This window comes from Engystomops pustulosus, chromosome 6, assembly GCF_040894005.1.
Source record: "Engystomops pustulosus chromosome 6, aEngPut4.maternal, whole genome shotgun sequence".
NCBI classification, from domain to species: Eukaryota; Metazoa; Chordata; class Amphibia; order Anura; family Leptodactylidae; genus Engystomops; species Engystomops pustulosus.
Window position 1 is genome coordinate 2710888 of NC_092416.1, and position 20913 is coordinate 2731800.

Sequence of the window (20913 nt, forward strand, 5' to 3'; positions counted from 1 at the left end):
ACATGTTATGGATGATACATGGTACAGGGTCAGGAGGGGCCGGGATGTCTGCAGTGTAATAATATCACATGTTATGGATGATACATGGTACAGGGTCAGGAGGGGCCGGGATGTCTGCAGTGTAATAATATCACATGTTATGGATGATACATGGTACAGGGTCAGGAGGGGCCGGGATGTCTGCAGTGTAATAATATCACATGTTATGGATGATACATTGTACAGGGTCAGGAGGGCCGGGATGTCTGCAGTCTAGTAATATCATGGTACAGGGTCAGGAGGGCCGGGATGTCTGCAGTCTAGTAATATCATGGTACAGGGTCAGGAGGGGCCGGGATGTCTGCAGTGTGCATACAGATGGTGTACAGATGACATTGTGCAGGTGACTGTATCTATGCCCCTTCTTATCACTCTAGAAAGATCACATGACTCTGGACTGAACAGAAATTTTTATTTATTTTTTTTCTGATTTACAAGAGACATTTAGAAATATTTTTTTCCATATTACAAAAGTATTTGTACATTGCTTTCCCTGAAAGCTTCTTATTTACACAGTAAAACATCCCTGTGGATGGGATCCAGTACAAAGATCAGGTACGTGGACGTTATCAACAAAACGGGAACAACCATTGCAGGTGGAGGGGGGTGGAGTCCAGGATGTGCGGCACCCCGGGGCATCCCTCGCCCGCTCCCCTTATCCACAGGCAGGAAGGGGTTACCTGGCGCTCACCGCTCCTCCTCTACCATCGTTATACATACATTTTCATTTTACTTATATATATAGAGATTTTTTGCTCAAGTAGAAACCTTGAGAATTCCAAAATAAACTTTCCATCAAGGAGAATAAATAAGTAACAGCCCCGGAGACTCCGAGTCACCATCCTCCGGACCTTCTGCTTACACTGCACGGAAAACTAACAAAAAAATCTTTCCATCGGTTCTTCCGAACCTGAAACAAAGTGACAGGATGTGATATTCCGGACTTCCTGCTCAGTGGACGGCTCGGGGCCGGATTCCTCTCGCGGTGGACAGGACAGCGGCCTTGGAGCCTTAGGACTGATAGAGGCGGCCATGTCTGCAGCGTGTTCCCGCAGACCCTCCTCTCGCCATGGGCGGAGGGGCTTCAGTCTGACGGCTGAGGACAATTCTCCAGCAGTAGCCTGCGCCCCTCCTCGTAGTCATCCTCATCCACGTTGACCAGGAGCTGAATGGTCTCCTGCCCCACAGCTTGCTTCAGCGAGTCCGTGATGAAGACGCCCTTCAGCGCCTCTAGCAGGGAGCCGTTCATGTAGTCCGTCCAGAAGGCGTCCAGGTAGGAAAGTTCTGAGAACTTAATGTCGCAGATGATGGAGCCCAGGTCTCGGGATTTCAGCACCGTGTTGGACTGGCTGAACAGGTCAAACTGCTTCTCCAGGGGGTCCTGCTTAATAGACAGGACGTTCTGGCTAAGGATCGCGTCGTGCTGGCAGTACTCTGCTCGTACCCGCAATCTGATTCCTGCAAGACCAAGGAAGGAGGAGGAGAGAGAAGGGAGGGGAGAACAAACGGGAGACATTAACCACACGTCCACAACCCAAGACACGTCTGCAGGTCATGCAAGGTCTATCAGGAGTATAGCCTTCACGATACGAAGGACCAGCAAAGCTCTACCTGCTCTAGAGCACTACACGAGCACATTGCACCCATATCAGGACATTTACTGCTAATACAGACTTGTCCTTCATTCTCGCCTCGTCTTAAGGGTCACAGCACGTGGAGGGGGAGTCACAGCAAGTCTGACGTTTCCTCTTATATGGTTGCAACATCAAATGGCTCAATAGAATATCTGCAGCTTTTACTGGATTTTGGTTTTAATCTTAATGAACAAATAGCAATAGGGAAAATGTGACCAAAACTCTTAGCACTGGATAGGAGAACAAAGAGGTGGCTGGTTACATACGCTTATAAATGGGGGGTTCCGCTTTATTGTTTCGGTTCTTGGTGAAGCTCAGTCAACCTGTAGAAGTATTTAATCGAGAGTGCAGAATAGAACACAATAATCACATCTCCCCGAAGTGTCAATGAGCGGGGAGCAGGACACCAGAGATTCTCTCCGGGGGGTAGTTACCCTCCAGCGGGGCAGTCTGTAAGGGCAGCCGCACACAACACAACTCAGGTGAGTAACTTACCCCATGTGTGGGCCTGAACACGGCAGGTACCTGCAGCCTACACAGGGGCCACGATTACTCACCTGAGTTCTGTTGTGAAACACTTAGATGGACACTGGTGTGAATGGTCAGAACCAGTACTCTTAGAAGCCATGAAGGGGACACTGTATGACCATTATGAATGTATACAATACTACAGATACCATAGGCCAGAACTGCTCCATTCAGATGGGTGACACCAATGGCCATTCTGTATTCCCTTAGGTAATAATTTGGCAGCACACTTAGCCAGTGTTCACACACACAAGTTCTGTACATAACATCTCATACAGGATTCTGTGGACCTTTGGCACAGATCAGACGTGCCACCACTAACAGGCAAACATTTTCTGGATGGTTTAGGCCATAATTGATCCGCAGAACTATACCGCGCTTATTTTTGGTCATCATTTTTCAGAATGAGAGTGTGAAAGGATTGTGATATGGACTTGTAGATCTCATGGTGCTCAATGACTTGCCTGTCTGTGATGACCACATCTGATACCATTACACATACTCCTTACACATGGAAGGGCTTCAGGTTTTAATCATTTACAAAAAAAAAACACACCAAAAATGATCTAAATGAAGTTATACTTGTGGCAAAATAACTACAAAACTGGGCCGTGTCGGCAGCCATGGAGTGGAAGGAGGCCTGAGGGTCCTGTATACTGGTGACATCCAGAGCGGGGCTGAGGGTAGTTACCCACCTCTCAGGGCATTTATTTTAGTATTTATTGAATTGATGTAATACCAATGGCCAACATAACATTAACACATCCATATCAGTCTGAGAACAGATGTAAATGTACAGACAATGCAGCACAAGATGGAGAATAATCAGTACAGCCCCATCCCGATGACCCAGAGCTACAACCTGGGGTGAGGGAGTAACGGAGGGATTTCCATGAGGCTTCATTCAGGATACTGGTGTCTGGTGGTGCTGACCAGGACAGCTCAGCTAAATCACCCTGGACAAGCCGCATGAGTGACACCAGTGTAAGAGACAAAGGTTATAAGTGCAGCTCACAACATCGATTCAACAAAGCTGGAAATGCTTTTTCTGTGGCCATTAATCTAACATTTTACCTGAATCCTACCCTGCAGGGGGGTGCCACGGATAGACAAATGAACAGTCACCTCTCATTCCTGCAGTCTATGGAGGCTGTATGATGCCTCTGCTGAGGGGCAGGCCCCAGGCCAGCGGGGTCATGTGCAGGGTCATGTGCCAGCACTAACCTTAGCAAAACATCACAGCAGTCACGTGCTGGGGTCACTGCTGCAGCATCTGAATACAGACCAGCAGCCGCTGTGCACAGGAGGGGAGAAGCATCCACGATCATTTGTCTGTCCCAGACCCCCGCACATGGATGTGATATAGAAGTCACCAGTATAGAGGGCAGTCATACGCCCTGCTCATACTTATGTCCATTTACATCTGAATTTTACCCCATTCAGTTCTGTTCAATAACTCCGAAGAATAATGAATCTTTATTGTACAACATGACAATGAAATAAGAACCCACACTGGTGAAAGTGAGTGTCCATGAAGAGACAGTGAACGTATCGGCTGAGGAGCGGAGCCGCTGGTATAATACAGCGCAGGCGGAAGCAGTAACATAACAAGCTTGTATATTTGCTCCCATGTTTACCAGTGAGTTGCAGGGCCAGGCTGTCAGAGCAGCTTTTTAAGGTTTTTTCCATTGGCGGTCTTAACTGTGAACCGAGAGAGACAGGTTGAGCTTTTGACAAATACACAGAACATTTCTTTTCTAAGCAGCAAGATATTCACTTTCATGACAAAAAAAGGTGTCTGAGTAACGTCCATTTACACAACACATATAGGAAGCTATGACTATACGGAGGAATAACGCTGTGGTAGCCGCAGATAGCAGAAGAGAAAAGATGGTGGGGGAAGGTGTATGTGCTCTCACAGCCCTCACTCCTTATACATGAGATCTGAGGAAATGTGGAAGATATCGCCTCCCCACTCTTATCTCAGCTGCTTTACCCATGATAGTACCCACAGGGACACATAAGTCCTACAAACCCGACCCCCCTCACCCCAAAGAGCAGCAAGTGACATCATGATCACACGGGTCCATTAGCACTGGATACTGAACGTGGATACATCCAGAACGTAACCACCATTATCACGTCTCTCTCAGCCCAACAAGCCCCCATCACACTCAGAGGAGACCCCCCTCTTACTTATCAGATCTCTAATCCTCCCCTACAGCTAGGTCCCTCAACCCTTACCCAACCATAGATGAGACCCTTCACCCAGTGCTCAGGCCTTAGATGTGCCTCTTCACCTCTACTCACTGCTAGAGGTCAGGAGCTTCACCCCAACCCCCAAATTAAATATTAGGTCAGGAGCCAAAAATGCATCAATGAATCTAAATATATGAATGTAGCTGCTCTTCCAGGCTGAGAGCCTGAGCAGACACAGTCCCACACCTAGAGGACACATTCCCCCTTGAGATGACACATACACCTTCCCTCCATTGAAGTGATGCAATAGGATTAGAGATGAGTGGACCTGAAGTTTAGGTTCTGTGTTCTCCGCCTAACCTGGTTATACTAGATGGGGATCAGAAACTAGGCCACCAGTGTCCACCTGGCCAGTCACAGCCAGGCCTGGCTACTACGGGCGTAAAGCTGCTCTGCCGCTCATCAAGCAGCACATCAGGGTTAGGAGCAGCTGCCGAACAGAGGACGCTGCACCTAATCTTTGGGTCGGCTCATCTGTAAAAAGGATCTTTTACTTCTGGTATCTGCAGCACGTGACAATCTAGCAGGAAAGTGACTTTATAGAGGACTTAGCAGGCACATAGTTCAATACAATGGTTTAACACTTGATATGACACTGTAGTAGCCCCCGCTACATGGGCTTTAAGGGGTCTCAACATCAGAACGGCTAAGGTATGATAACCACTCCCGACTAGGTGAACACTGAGTGTAGACTAGCAGCCACACTGCAGCCATCAGTCCAGCTGATAATCAGAGCAGATCTAACAGCGCAGCCCGTGACTGCTGAGCGTGCATGCAGAGAGGAGAGGACACGGACTGACGCTCAGCTAGGGTCTATCTGCCTCAACCATCCCTCACTTGTAGAAGGCATACATTTACCTTTTATAGTACGCTTGTACTTTTGAAGGGTAGAGCTCATGACCATTTCTTTAACAGAGAGATTTTCTCTCTCAAGCATCAACCTTTTCTCAGTAAACCTGGAAGTTAAATTTTAGAGAAAGTCGACTGAAGAGAAGAGCAACATAATACCATGACATTTACATGATACATCGAGGAGGAGCGTGGACAGGGGACAGCAACAACCTACAGTGCTTACGCTTTATATTGTGCATTTGCAAAAAAAAAAAAAATTCCAGTCGAAATACCACCCATAGAAATTGGAACCCTAAGTACAAGAGGAGGAACCTTGTGTGTACAAGATGCACGGATCCCATCAGCTGTGCAGGGCAGAAGCCTCCTAGTGATGGCAGGGAATGCAGTTATACTCCATTTGCTTCAGAGCATGCACAATGCAGCACCGCACTAGAGTTGTTTGCAGCGTTGCAACACACAGGCATAATACTGAGGCAAATTGTCCTATAAGTCTTCATGAGATTACAAAATGTTAATAAGCAAATGCACAGCGTCAACTGAGAGAATCCTCTGAAAAAATCTTCTGTGCAAAAATAACAGTTGGTATTGAAAGGTTTTTTACTTTTAATACTGATGACCCAACCACAGGACAAGTCACCCGTATGCGATTGGCTGTATCTGCACGTTGGACCAATCTGTCCAGGCACCGGAACCCATACAATGTTTGGATCCAGAAAACATCCAGGAGGTGTGTGGGGAACTGACCCACCCAGAGCCCGGATTGTGTCACCAATATGAAAAGAGGAGGGGGGGGTGGAAGATCTCTAAATCATCCAGTATTGACTATGTATTGCTCTTTCTATGATGAAAAAGTCATTGTACAATGATGAACCCCACTCATCACTATCAGAAAGGACCAAGAGAAGGGTCACGAGGTCCATCTGCAAGTGAGATCAAGTGGTGCCATGAAAATAAGAATCTAGAGAAAAGGGGAAACACAACACTTAAAGTTGAAAGGTCTTACTGTTTGTCCAGGTAGCACAGCTGTGAAGCTTTTTTTTGAATTTACTAGCTTTTTTAGTAAATATCTTCTGTTTTCCTGAAACTGTGAAAACGTGAGAAACGTTGGAGCACAGAGAAATGACATACATAGAATTGAGGCCTTGTTCTGGGGAGCACACCGGATGGGGGGGCTAGAGACGTGCATGGGGTAATGATGGAGCTACTTCAATGGTTGGGATAAGATACTTTTTTTTTCAAATGGGTTTTCTGGGCAAAACATTCGCAGCAGCAGGTTAGAGGTTAAAAAGGGCGCGCGCAATCCCTAGTGTTCAGCTCATGCAGGTCAACGGGTCTGGAGCCTCAGAAGTTCAGGTATTGGCCTTACAGAGAGGTAGAGGTCACCCATAGGTTGTGAAAGTAACTTTTTAGAGTTTTAGTAAGTATATAATGATTTTGTAACCGTCCATTAACCAGAATAAAGCAAAGCTTCCATTTTTCCATACGAACACGGAGATAGAAAGCCAGAAAACCAAGTTACTTTATCCAGTGCATATTATTGTGTCTGGTATTGTGTGTTCTGTCATTAGCTTCAGAGAGGAAAGTGCTATCATGGCAAGATGTTATAGAGCAGGAGGAGACAGGCACAGGACAGCAGGACGCTGACAAGTCATCACTTCATGTAAATGAGCCAGTCCTGGGACACATGATGTAGTGGTCTCGTCATATGTGACCACATATCAGATCTGTCATTTCAGTGTCATACTATCAGAGAGTAATGTTAGTGGACAGAAACCTGGACCGGTCATGTGACTATATCGAGAGACTGACAGTCTGAGCCACTAAAGGAATGGAGAAATGCCACGTTACAAGCAAGCCTCTGGCACAGCTGTGACATCCTAGGGAGAGGTCTGTCCCAATTGAGGTTATGGTTCCCCATTGTATTTGGATGTAACGTTTCGAGGAGATGAATGGAGAGCTAATGACTATGGTGGTGACTGATGGACAACTTACCGCATGTTACTTTGCTCTGGGTCGTCTCCGCTGCTGGAGTATCATTGCTCACTTTGCTCTTTTTGGATTTTGTGCATCGACCCCTGTTTATTTTTCCGACTCTCTTTCTTTTCTTTGCATTAGACCCTGCAACACAGAAATACCAAGAAGATCCACTGAATACAACAGCTACACCTCTCCTCTTTATAATACAGACACAGGGACCCCGGATGCTCATTACATTTGATATCACACTTTCTTCCCTCAAATACATATTTAATATATTTGCTATGACGTCTGAACATTAGGGGAGCTTCACCGCCCCTTTATTGCAGATTGACTTGTCTACATATCGGTCTTCTGAAGATCCTGGACATCTCAGGGGACTAACCCCTAACCCTACCCCCAGCCATCGCATCTTGCTGCCCCTCAACATAAAAGTAAATCCCTTTACCTGCACTTAAAGGCCCCACATGAATATAAATCCCTCTCATGCATGCTCACAGCCGAGCCTTACCAGTTTCCCAGCTTTCTTCACTGGTTTGTGATGTTGATGAATTCAGACACCCATCCATCTGTTTACCGGAGTCTTCAACTGAAGGGCCGTATGTGTATCTCTCTGGGGACACTGTGAAGCACATGAAAGAAAACTTTCACTATACTGTGTAGTGTATATACACAGCAAACCCTTAAAGGTAGCGGCATATATGAAGTAAACACACATCTGAAAACATGGCCATTGAATATGAATGAGAACAACATTTACATGGCGTCTTGTGATAGGAATGAGGACATCTTAACTTTCATGTCAGAGCATAAAAGAAATCCTGCTGATAAACCTATTAACAGATGAAGACTCGTCTGGTTTGGGAGGCGTTACTAGTCTAAAATATCTCATTTAGTATAAATGTACAGTAGCGACTAGAAGGGTCATGATAATAATCATGAAAAATATCACCAAGGCTTAGTTCACACTGGCGTCAGGCGGTTTCTGTTACCAACTCAATTTAAAGAGACTAACGGAAACCAAGAGCAGCAGGTGAAAGGCATCTCCATCCCCCTCGACTTAAATGTATGGGGGGGGGGGGGGATTCTGTTTAAATAGCAGAGGAAAAAAATAAATAAATGATAGTTTCTCCGGTATTGCGGGAACGGGAATGACCAAATACAAGTGTTACAATTAGTGGCCACTTCCACCTGTGGCCTCTATATACACTGCACTGATCAGCGTGGGGGCAGGGCGTCACTCCCCACTCCATTCACACGATTAGACCCATTCTCTAGACGGGGGAAGCTCCGAGATCAGACAGGGATCAGCTTTGCCTCCTCATTACTGAAATAACCCCACTAAAGAACTTCATCAGTTTACCAATGGTATAAATGTCCTAATAAGAAGTTCCTGAGGAACATCATAGATCTTTAATTATAGCTCTATGTGCTGTTTATTACCCTGGGCCGCTTAGGAAACGTCTCAGGGAGCCTGTAATTTACACTCTCGCCAAATAGCACTAGTGGTAACTGGGCAACTGAGAGACATAAATTGTTATTCATCTTTCTGCCATTTTAAAGAAGGCCACAGATGGAAGGTAAAGTTGCATGACCATGAACTACATGAGGGAAGCAGGGTCTATAAAGAACATTGACCCCATCTCCCTGTAGAGGTGAGCTGCACATCATCTGCACGGTCTTGGGGTGTTACCTGTACGCTGTCTTTTCAAAGACACATATGGAAGAAGGTCGTGGCGGGTCAATATCCGCAGTAGTTGAAGAAGGTGTTTGAAGTTGGATTCATCACATTTTCCCCTTCTCTCCAGTTCCAGAAGCAGCTCTGTGCCATTTTTAGGCCTTTGCAGGTCGGGAGCATCCATATTGTCATTGTTTGGGGCACCCGAGTGGCGGTTCCACCTCTGCCATGCAGCCAGCAGGGCAGGACTGGGAGCTTCTCCGGCCTCCTCTACAGTCCAGATATTAGGGTCAAGAGGGTGAGCGGATGAGTAGCTTTCATTCAGTAGGAAGGACAAGGCATCAATATCGCTGTCTGTTAAGTGAGATCCAATGATATCAAACATGCGGTGCAGAGAGAGCATGCCATAGTATTCCAGGCATTCCTCCTCCTCCCAGGACTGGGTGAACACGGGCTTCCTGATCGCAGCCATTGTCATGTCCACCGAATGCAGCCGACGATTCAGTACAAATACTGACAGATCCCGCTAGGATGCACAAGTGTCTAGGAAAAAGAAGAAACTCGTTAGAAAGTACGTAAGGAGGAGACGGACACTTTCAGAATTGCTACCATTTGAACTATATTTGACCAGTTTCTCATATTGACCAGAGTTTACGATTATGTCTCCACTTATCAGGCTGTTTTCTGCCCCAGCTGCCATGTGCACTTCAGAAATACTAAATAAACTCATTTGGTTAATTTCCAACAAACCCCTATAAAATGTCTCGGTGCCAGGCTGCATATGACGTGCTGTGCAGTAATTATTCCACACTGGATATTCCAGGAGAGGCCTGTGTCACGGCACCACGGAGAATGTGGAGGATTTCTGCCGGCTCACCGAGGCGGGATACATTGCTTGACTTGTGCAGAGATTTACTGGCGGAGCAGTGTGAATGGAATGCCTAATGATCAATAAACCAGGAGTAATCCCATCCATAAGCCGCTCATTAATCACTGCTGACTTCATTACACCACAAGCGAATCGTATATATTTCCCATCCTGACAAAAGTGTCTTAATAAGGAGACGGGAAATATAGCTCATTTCTGTCAATCTATAAATATACAACAGGTGTTCATTCAGCTCCGCGCTGATCAATGGTGTCTATACAAGTCTTAATATTAATCCAATACCCCAGTGTGTCTTACGCGCACAGATAAAGCATGCACTGTTTCACCCACAGGTCCTCTTGTAAGAAGATGATTCCAGCCTATTTGTAGTCTCACAACTGGCGCCTCATACAAAGCAATTCCCACTGCATGGAAATATCAATCAGGCCCGGCCAGGAGCACAGAGCATGATCACACCGAGCAGGACCCAAGCTACTAGAGCTGCGCTATACAAGAATCCAGGACCAGCCATTACATGCTCTAATGTCTGTGCACCCATCCATAGCCCATCCATAGCCCATGCATAGCCCATGCATAGCCCATGCATAGCCCATGCATAGCCCATGCATAGCCCATGCATAGCCCATGCATAGCCCATGCATAGCCCATGCATAGCCCATGCATAGCCCATGCATAGCCCATGCATAGCCCATGCATAGCCCATGCATAGCCCATGCATAGCCCATGCATAGCCCATGCATAGCCCATGCATAGCCCATCCATAGCCCATGCATAGCCCATCCATAGCCCATCCATAGCCCATCCATGTAATGTAAATTACGCATCATTATGCAGTGTGTATCGGTGAGAGATCAGCAGACCTCGTGCTGCAGTGTGTATATAGAGATATATATATAGCGCTGTGAGTCATTTACAGATTCTACACACATTCATGTAAATTCTGCCAGTAAGGATTGGCAGCTCATGATGAAGTCACACAGGGAGGCAGGTAAAAGCCTCTGTGTGGGCGGAGGAGCAGCTTATGCCACAAGAATCTACTCCAATACATCTTTATGCCCTGTGGACGGGGACACAACCTAAAAGGATTCTCTAGGACCTGAAAAATGTATCTGCTTTCTTCCATGAACAGCAGCACCAGTGACCATTAGTAGTGTAAGGTCCTGCAGCTTACGTATAGGCATATCTACACAGCCAGGTTCAATACCAGTACAAACTATGGGCCGCTGTGGGTTAGGACTGCAGTGACCTCTGGGAGTGAGCTCTGGTAGGACCTACAGACATCATGAGGCCACAATCTGGAGTCCTAGTGGTGACAGCTCTGTCCATTCATGTGTCCTCCCTGCCTGACCTGTCAGGAGAATTTTACCCCCAAAACCAACAATGCCTGCCTGTACAAGTCTTCCCCATTGCACCTACATTTACATTTTTCTGATATGCAAATTAGCCTTCTTCTTCTTCTAATCTCCCAGGTTGCCAGTTAACCACGCCCCCTCATTTTGATTGACAGCTCTGTGTCTCTTCCAATCACTGCCCCGCCTCCTTGTACTTCAGCACCGTCTGCCAATACACAGACATATAAAGCTCTATTTATTTATGGGAACTATTGGGGCACATGCATCATAAATCCAGCTTTGTCCGTCTGATTGTTTTTTAGACTTTTTCCTAACTTTTCTGCTGGTCGGATGCATCTTGGGGGGGGGGGGGGGGGTCACTTTTGTGGCGTTTGGACTTGAATTTGAATTTTGTTTTAAAACAAAGGTCACAAAAAGTCTCAATCAGATCCATGAACTTCCACTCCTCTCCATTCTCCATGGAGGCTTTATGTGATTTCATGTGATCAGATATATACATAGGGTACATTTTGAAAATGTAAAGGTTAGTGGCCCTTCGATGACATCCCCCTGGTCTAAACATGAACTGCTGAACAGTAAGGACGATGCCACACATGGCGTTAGGAACCCGTTTTTGGTCCGTTTTTAAGCAGACCGTTAAAAATGCATCCGTTTTCTACCAAAATTGGTAAAACCTGTAAAAAACGCGTTTTTTAACGGACTGCTTAAAAACGGACCAAAAACAGGTTCAAACCGCATCACCCTAAGGAGGCATAATACTTGGGTAGGAGATGGGAGGGGCAGGCCTGGCAGGACACACCCCCTCTGATGCGAGGTAATCTCATATATAAAACTGTGTGGACATGCGGGCAGGTGTGGGCATGCGGGCAGGTGTGGGCATGCGGGCAGGTGTGGGCATGCGGGCAGGTGTGGGCATGCGGGCAGGTGTGGGCATGCGGGCAGGTGTGGGCATGCGGGCAGGTGTGGGCATGCGTCCGCTAAAGGATTCTGCACCATTGGATTTACAATCTCCACACTTTGTATGTATTCGGTTTTGAGCTGAAATTTTCAATCCCCCTCCCCTATCCCCGCCTTTCCAAAATCCACTTATTACCCCCATATACAGGATCCATTGTCTGCTGCGGCAGGTGGAAGCTGAGCCGTGATTGGCTGCTATTCTGCCACAGGTCGATAATATGAGCTCTGAGCTGTGATTGGTTACTACAGGCAAGGAGTAGAAGACACTTATGTATGAGGTAAGATGGAGAGAGACAGAGATCGGGGGAGATTTATCAGGTAAAACTGTTCCAGTTGCCCATGGAAACCAATCAGAGCTCAGCTGTCATTTTATAAACAGATGTCGGAAAATTAAACGTGAGTTCCTACCGCCACAGAGAGAGAGAGAGAGACGGGGGCGGCCAGAGAGCGCCGCAGAGAGAGAGAGAGACGGGGGCGGCCAGAGACCGCCGCAGAGAGAGAGAGAGACGGGGGCAGCCAGAGAGCGCCGCAGAGAGAGAGAGAGACGGGGGCGGCCAGAGAGCGCCACGGGAAGAGAGAGAGACGGGGGGCGGCCAGAGAGCGCCACAGAGAGAGAGAGAGAGAGAGAGAGACGGGGGCGGCCAGAGAGCGCCACGGGGAGAGAGAGAGACGGGGGGCGGCCAGAGAGCGCCACAGAGAGAGAGAGAGAGACGGGGGTGGCCAGAGAGCGCCACGGGAAGAGAGAGAGACGGGGGGCGGCCAGAGAGCGCCACAGAGAGAGAGACGGGGGCGGCCAGAGAGCGCCACAGAGAGAGACGGGGGCGGCCAGAGAGCGCCACAGAGAGAGAGACAGGGGGCGGCCAGAGAGCGCCACGGGGAGAGAGAGAGACGGGGGGCGGCCAGAGAGCGCCACGGGGAGAGAGAGAGAGACGGGGGGCGGCCAGAGAGCGCCACAGAGAGAGAGAGAGAGAGACGGGGGCGGCCAGAGAGCGCCACGGGAAGAGAGAGAGACGAGGGGCGGCCAGAGAGCGCCACAGAGAGAGAGAGAGAGAGAGAGAGAGAGACGGGGGCGGCCAGAGAGCGCCACGGGGAGAGAGAGAGACGGGGGGCGGCCAGAGACCGCCACGGGGAGAGAGAGAGAGACGGGGGGCGGCCAGAGACCGCCACAGAGAGAGAGAGAGAGAGAGAGAGAGAGACGGGGGCGGCCAGAGACCGCCACGGGGAGAGAGAGAGACGGGGGGCGGCCAGAGACCGCCACGGGAGAGAGAGAGAGAGAGAGAGACGGGGGGCGGCCAGAGACCGCCACGGGGAGAGAGAGAGAGAGACGGGGGGGGCGGCCAGAGAGCGCCACGGGGAGAGAGAGAGAGACGGGGGGCGGCCAGAGAGCGCCACAGAGAGAGAGAGAGAGAGAGAGAGAGAGAGAGAGAGAGAGAGACGGGGGCGGCCAGAGAGCGCCACGGGGAGAGAGAGAGACGGGGGCGGCCAGAGAGCGCCACAGAGAGAGAGAGACGGGGGGCGGCCAGAGACCGCCACGGGGAGAGAGAGAGAGACGGGGGCGGCCAGAGACCGCCACGGGGAGAGAGAGAGAGACGGGGGGCGGCCAGAGACCGCCACGGGGAGAGAGAGAGAGACGGGGGGCGGCCAGAGACCGCCACGGGGAGAGAGAGAGACGGGGGCGGCCAGAGACCGCCACGGGGAGAGAGAGAGAGAGACGGGGGGCGGCCAGAGACCGCCACGGGGAGAGAGAGAGAGAGACGGGGGGCGGCAGAGACCGCCACGGGGAGAGAGAGAGACGGGGGCGGCCAGAGACCGCCACGGGGAGAGAGAGAGACGGGGGGCGGCCAGAGACCGCCACGGGGAGAGAGAGAGACGGGGGGGCGACCAGAGACCGCCACGGGGAGAGAGAGAGACGGGGGGGCGGCCAGAGACCGCCACGGGGAGAGAGAGAGAGACGGGGGGGCGGCCAGAGACCGCCACGGGGAGAGAGAGAGACGGGGGGCGGCCAGAGACCGCCACAGAGAGAGACCTGTCCTGCCATCACTAGGGTCACTCCTCAGTTACCCCCCCGGGTGTCCTGCCATCACTAGGGTCACTCCTCAGTTACCCCCCCGGGTGTCCTGCCATCACTAGGGTCACCCCTCAGTTACCCCCCCGGGTGTCCTGCCATCACTAGGGTCACCCCTCAGATACCCCCCCGGGTGTCCTCCCATCACTAGGGTCACCCCTCAGATACCCCCCCGGGTGTCCTGCCATCACTAGGGTCAGCCCTCAAATACCCCCCCCGGGTGTCCTGCCATCACTAGGGTCACCCCTCATTTACCCCCCCGGGTGTCCTGCCATCACTAGGGTCACCCCTCAGTTACCCCCCGGGTGCCCAGCCATCACTAGGGTCACCCCTCAGTTACCCCCCCTGGGTATCCTGCCATCACTAGGGTCACCCCTCATTTACCCCCCCGGGTGTCCTGCCATCACTAGGGTCACCCCTCAGTTACCCCCCCCCCCGGGTGTCCTGCCATCACTAGGGTCACCGCTCAGTTACCCCCCCGGGTGTCCTGCCATCACTAGGGTCACCCCTCAGATACCCCCCCCGGATGTCCTGCCATCACTAGGGTCACTCCTCAGTTACCCCCCCGGGTGTCCTGCCATCACTAGGGTCACCCCTCAGATACCCCCCCGGGTGTCCTGCCATCACTAGGGTCACCCCTCAGTTACCCCCCCGGGTGTCCTGCCATCACTAGGGTCACCCCTCAGTTACCCCCCCGGGTGTCCTGCCATCACTAGGGTCACCCCTTAGTTACCCCCCCGGGTGTCCTGCCATCACTAGGGTCACCCCTCAGTTACCCCCCCCGGGTGTCCTGCCACCACTAGGGTCACCCCTCAGTTACCCCCCCCCCCCCCCGGGTGTCCTGCCATCACTAGGGTCACCCCTCAGTTACCCCCCCCCGGGTGTCCTGCCATCACTAGAGTCACCCCTCAATTACCCCCCCCCCCGGGTGTCCTGCCATCACTAGGGTCACCCCTCAGTTACCCCCCCCCGGGTGTCCTGCCATCACTAGGGTCACCCCTCAGTAACCCCTCCCCCCCCCGGGTGTCCTGCCATCACTAGGGTCACCCCTCAGTTACCTCCCCCCGGGTGTCCTGCCATCACTAGGGTCACCCCTCAGTTACCCCCCCGGGTGTCCTGCCATCACTAGGGTCACCCCTCAGTTACCCCCCGGGTGTCCTGCCATCACTAGGGTCACCCCTCAGTTACCCCCCCGGGTGTCCTGCCATCACTAGGGTCACCCCTCAGTTACCTCCCCCCCGGGTGTCCTGCCATCACTAGGGTAACCCCTCAGTTACCTCCCCCCCGGGTGTCCTGCCATCACTAGGGTCACCCCTCAGTTACCTCCCCCCCCGGGTGTCCTGCCATCACTAGGGTCACCCCTCAGATACCCCCCCCGGGTGTCCTGCCATCACTAGGGTCACCCCTCAGTTACCCCCCGGGTGTCCTGCCATCACTAGGGTCACCCCTCAGTTACCCCCCGGGTGTCCTGCCATCACTAGGGTCACCCCTCAGTTACCCCCCGGGTGTCCTGCCATCACTAGGGTCACCCCTCAGATACCCCCCCGGGTGTCCTGCCATCACTAGGGTCACCCCTCAGATACCCCCCCGGGTGTCCTGCCATCACTAGGGTCACCCCTCAGATACCCCCCCGGGTGTCCTGCCATCACTAGGGTCACCCCTCAGATACCCCCCCGGGTGTCCTGCCATCACTAGGGTCACCCCTCAGATACCCCCCCGGGTGTCCTGCCATCACTAGGGTCACCCCTCAGATACCCCCCCGGGTGTCCTGCCATCACTAGGGTCACCCCTCAGTTACCCCCCCGGGTGTCCTGCCATCACTAGGGTCACTCCTCAGTTACCCCCCGGGTGTCCTGCCATCACTAGGGTCACCCCTCAGTTACCCCCCCGGGTGTCCTGCCATCACTAGGGTCATCCCTCAGTTACCTCCCCCCCGGGTGTCCTGCCATCACTAGGGTCATCCCTCAGTTACCTCCCCCCCGGGTGTCCTGCCATCACTAGGGTCACCCCTCAGTTACCCCCCCGGGTGTCCTGCCATCACTAGGGTCACCCCTCAGTTACCTCCCCCCCGCGTGTCCTGCCATCACTAGGGTCACCCCTCAGTTACCTCCCCCCCGGGTGTCCTGCCATCACTAGGGTCACCCCTCAGTTACCTCCCCCCCGGGTGTCCTGCCATCACTAGGGTCACCCCTCAGTTACCTCCCCCCCGGGTGTCCTGCCATCACTAGGGTCACCCCTCAGTTACCTCCCCCCGGGTGTCCTGCCATCACTAGGGTCACCCCTCAGTTACCTCCCCCCCGGGTGTCCTGCCATCACTAGGGTCACCCCTCAGTTACCTCCCCCCGGGTGTCCTGCCATCACTAGGGTCACCCCTCAGTTACTCCCTCGGGTGTCCTGCCATCACTAGGGTCACCCCTTAGTTACCCCCCCGGGTGTCCTGCCATCACTAGGGTCACCCCTCAGTTACCCCCCCGGGTGTCCTGCCATCACTAGGGTCACCCCTCAGTTACCCCCCCCCCCGAGGTGTCCCGCCATCACTAGGGTCACCCCTCAGTTACCCCCCCCCGGGTGTCCTGCCATCACTAGGGTCACCCCTTAGTTACCCCCCCGGGTGTCCTGCTATCACTAGGGTCACCCCTCAGTTACCCCCCCGGGTGTCCTGCCATCACTAGGGTCACCCCTCAGTTACCCCCCCGGGTGTCCTGCCATCACTAGGGTCACCCCTCAGTTACCCCCCCCCCCCGGGTGTCCTGCCATCACTAGGGTCACCCCTCAGTTACCCCCCCCCGGGTGTCCTGCCATCACTAGGGTCACCCCTCAGTTACCCCCCCCCCCCCGGGAGTCCTGCCATCACTAGGGTCACCCCTCAGTTACCCCCCCCCCCCCGGGTGTCCTGCCATCACTAGGGTCACCCCTCAGTTACCCCCCCCGGGTGTCCTGCCATCACTAGGGTCACCCCTCAGTTACCCCCCCCCGGGAGTCCTGCCATCACTAGGGTCACCCCTCAGTTACCCCCCCCCCCCCCGGGTGTCCTGCCATCACTAGGGTCACCCCTCAGTTACCCCCCCCCCCCGGGTGTCCTGCCATCACTAGGGTCACCCCTCAGTTACCTCCCCCCCGGGTGTCCTGCCATCACTAGGGTCACCCCTCAGTTACCCCCCCCCCCCCCCCGGGTGTCCTGCCATCACTAGGGTCACCCCTCAGTTACCCCCCCGGGTGTCCTGCCATCACTAGGGTCACCCCTCAGTTACCCCCCCGGGTGTCCTGCCATCACTAGGGTCACCCCTCAGTTACCCCCCGGGTGTCCTGCCATCACTAGGGTCACCACTCAGTTACCTTCCCCCCGGGTGTCCTGCCATCACTAGGGTCACCCCTCAGTTACCTCCCCCCCGGGTGTCCTGCCATCACTAGGGTCACCCCTCAGTTACCTCCCCCCGGGTGTCCTGCCATCACTAGGGTCACCCCTCAGTTACCTCCTCCCCGGGTGTCCTGCCATCACTAGGGTCACCCCTCAGTTACTCCCTCGGGTGTCCTGCCATCACTAGGGTCACCCCTTAGTTACCCCCCCGGGTGTCCTGCCATCACTAGGGTCACCCCTCAGTTACCCCCCGGGTGTCCTGCCATCACTAGGGTCACCCCTCAGTTACCCCCCCCCAGGTGTCCTGCCATCACTAGGGTCACCCCTCAGTTACCCCCCCCCCCCCGGGTGTCCTGCCATCACTAGGGTCACCCCTTAGTTACCCCCCCGGGTGTCCTGCTATCACTAGGGTCACCCCTCAGTTACCCCCCCGGGTGTCCTGCCATCACTAGGGTCACCCCTCAGTTACCCCCCCGGGTGTCCTGCCATCACTAGGGTCACCCCTCAGTTACCCCCCCGGGTGTCCTGCCATCACTAGGGTCACCCCTCAGTTACCCCCCCCCCGGGTGTCCTGCCATCACTAGGGTCACCCCTCAGTTACCCCCCCCGGGTGTCCTGCCATCACTAGGGTCACCCCTCAGTTACCCCCCCCCGGGTGTCCTGCCATCACTAGGGTCACCCCTCAGTTACCCCCCCCCCCCGGGTGTCCTGCCATCACTAGGGTCATCCCTCAGTTACCCCCCCCCCCCCCCCCGGGTGTCCTGCCATCACTAGGGTCACCCCTCAGTTACCTCCCCCCCGGGTGTCCTGCCATCACTAGGGTCACCCCTCAGTTACCCCCCCCCCCGGGTGTCCTGCCATCACTAGGGTCACCCCTCAGTTACCTCCCCCCCGGGTGTCCTGCCATCACTAGGGTCACCCCTCAGTTACCCCCCCCCCCCCCCCCGGGTGTCCTGCCATCACTAGGGTCACCCCTCAGTTACCCCCCCGGGTGTCCTGCCATCACTAGGGTCACCCCTCAGTTACCCCCCCGGGTGTCCTGCCATCACTAGGGTCACCCCTCAGTTACCCCCCCGGGTGTCCTGCCATCACTAGGGTCACCCCTCAGTTACCCCCCGGGTGTCCTGCCATCACTAGGGTCACCCCTCAGTTACCCCCCCGGGTGTCCTGCCATCACTAGGGTCACCCCTCAGTTACCCCCCCGGGTGTCCTGCCATCACTAGGGTCACCCCTCAGTTACCTCCCCCGGGTGTCCTGCCATCACTAGGGTCACCCCTCAGTTACCTCCCCCCGGGTGTCCTGCCATCACTAGGGTCACCCCTCAGTTACCCCCCCGGGTGTCCTGCCATCACTAGGGTCACCCCTCAGTTACCCCCCCGGGTGTCCTGCCATCACTAGGGTCACCCCTCAGTTACCCCCCCGGGTGTCCTGCCATCACTAGGGTCACCCCTCAGTTACCTCCCCCCGGGTGTCCTGCCATCACTAGGGTCACCCCTCAGTTACCCCCCCGGGTGTCCTGCCATCACTAGGGTCACCCCTCAGTTACCCCCCGGGTGTCCTGCCATCACTAGGGTCACCCCTCAGTTACCCCCCCGGGTGTCCTGCCATCACTAGGGTCACCCCTCAGTTACCTCCCCCCGGGTGTCCTGCCATCACTAGGGTCACCCCTCAGTTACCTCCCCCCGGGTGTCCTGCCATCACTAGGGTCACCCCTCAGTTACCTCCCCCCGGGTGTCCTGCCATCACTAGGGTCACCCCTCAGTTACCCCCCCCCCCGGGTGTCCTGCCATCACTAGGGTCACCCCTCAGTTACCCCCCCCGGGTGTCCTGCCATCACTAGGGTCACCCCTCAGTTACCCCCCCCCCCCCCCGGGTGTCCTGCCATCACTAGAGTCACCCCTCAGTTACCCCCCCCCCCCCGGGTGTCCTGCCATCACTAGGGTCACCCCTCAGTTACCCCCCCCCCCCCGGGTGTCCTGCCATCACTAGGGTCATCCCTCAGTTACCTCCCCCCCGGGTGTCCTGCCATCACTAGGGTCACCCCTCAGTTACCCCCCCGGGTGTCCTGCCATCACTAGAGTCACCCCTCTCTCCACTTGTCGTCGCCATTTTCCGCCACTATCCCCACACACCCGTGCCGCCCACCACTTCACACCCGCTTACCGTGTACGGACGTGAGGGACAGCAGAAGTAACGGCGGCGCGCAGGCAGTTACCTCAGCGATTCTCAGCTTCTGGTACTTTCCACCGAGCACTGCGCAGGCGCAAAAACAGAGCGACGTCAGCCGGAGCTGCAGTCCACGCCCCAATCCGCCATCTCGTGATAAACGCATGCGCAGAGACAGCCGCTGTCAGGCGAAGGTGCGATGTCACGCAGCAGGACAAGGACTCCCACGTGACTCCAGGGCAGAAGCCGCCAATCAGCGCACGGCGCCAGCGTTGTTTACATAATTGCGATTCACAAAGGGCAGATACGCCTCGTACGTAGCGGCCGCCACTGAGGTAAAGCGTAGAGAGCGGGGCCTAGTCTGTGGGAAAGCCTGAGGCTGGAGTTATCCTGGATCGTGATACTGCCCTCAGACCCTGCACGGGACCTACTGCTACAGGGTCACTGCCAGGGCGGCTTAGATACAGCACTCAGCTCTTGGTATAGTAGATGCCTCTATAATGGTGGCTTAGATACAGCACTCAACTGTGTATGGTACATACCTCTATAATGGCAGCTTAGATACAGCACTCAGCTCTATGTATGGTAGATACCTCTATAATGGCAGCTTAGATACAGCAGCTCAGCTCTATGTATGGTAGATACCTCTATAATGGCAGCTTAGATACAGCAGCTCTATGTATGGTAGATACCTCTATAATGGCAGCTTAGATACAGCAGCTCAGCTCTATGTATGGTAGATACCTCTATAATGGCAGCTTAGATACAGCACTCAGCTCTATGTATGGTAGATACCTCTATAATGGCAGCTTAGATACAGCAGCTCAGCTCTATGTATGGTACATACCTCTATAATGGCAGCTTAGATACAGCAGCTCTGCTCTATGTATGGTAGATACCTCTATAATGGCAGCTTAGATACAGCACTCAGCTCTATGTATGGTACATACCTCTATAATGGCAGCTTAGATACAGCAGCTCAGCTCTATGTATGGTAGATACCTCTATAATGGCAGCTTAGATACAGCAGCTCTATGTATGGTAGATACCTCTATAATGGCAGCTTAGATACAGCAGCTCAGCTCTGTGTGTGGTAGATACCTCTATAATGGCAGCTTAGATACAGCAGCTCAGCTCTGTGTGGTAGATACCTCTATAA

The 20913-nt window shown here is 53.5% G+C and overlaps 1 protein-coding gene across 2 annotated transcripts; it reads right to left on the reverse strand.

The window, feature by feature from the left end:
• Positions 1–437: 437 nt before the first annotated feature.
• DEDD2 (death effector domain containing 2) lies at positions 438–19911 on the reverse strand. 2 transcript variants are annotated; one of them, XM_072113751.1, is made up of 5 exons: positions 19752–19911; positions 8983–9510; positions 7801–7911; positions 7305–7430; positions 438–1497 (listed from the first exon to the last, which is right to left on the reverse strand). In XM_072113751.1, exons 2-5 carry the CDS (start codon positions 9443–9445, stop codon positions 1124–1126), a joined length of 1074 nt encoding a protein of 357 aa, XP_071969852.1. In that variant the 5' UTR covers positions 9446–9510; positions 19752–19911; the 3' UTR covers positions 438–1123. The 2 variants fall into 2 exon arrangements, with proteins under 2 accessions (XP_071969852.1, XP_071969853.1); XM_072113752.1 differs by having other exon boundaries at positions 19804–19890.
• Positions 19912–20913: the final 1002 nt, after the last annotated feature.

Coding starts and splice junctions, on each gene's coding strand:
- DEDD2 (XM_072113751.1), bottom strand. CDS start 9,445: ATGACAATGGCTGCGATCAGGAAGCCCGTGTTCACCCAGTCCTGGGAG. Junction 7,912..8,982: donor TTTGAAAAGACAGCGTACAG/GTAACACCCCAA, acceptor TGTGCTTCACAG/TGTCCCCAGAGAGATACACA. Junction 1,498..7,304: donor CCAGAGCAAAGTAACATGCG/GTAAGTTGTCCA, acceptor TTGGTCTTGCAG/GAATCAGATTGCGGGTACGA.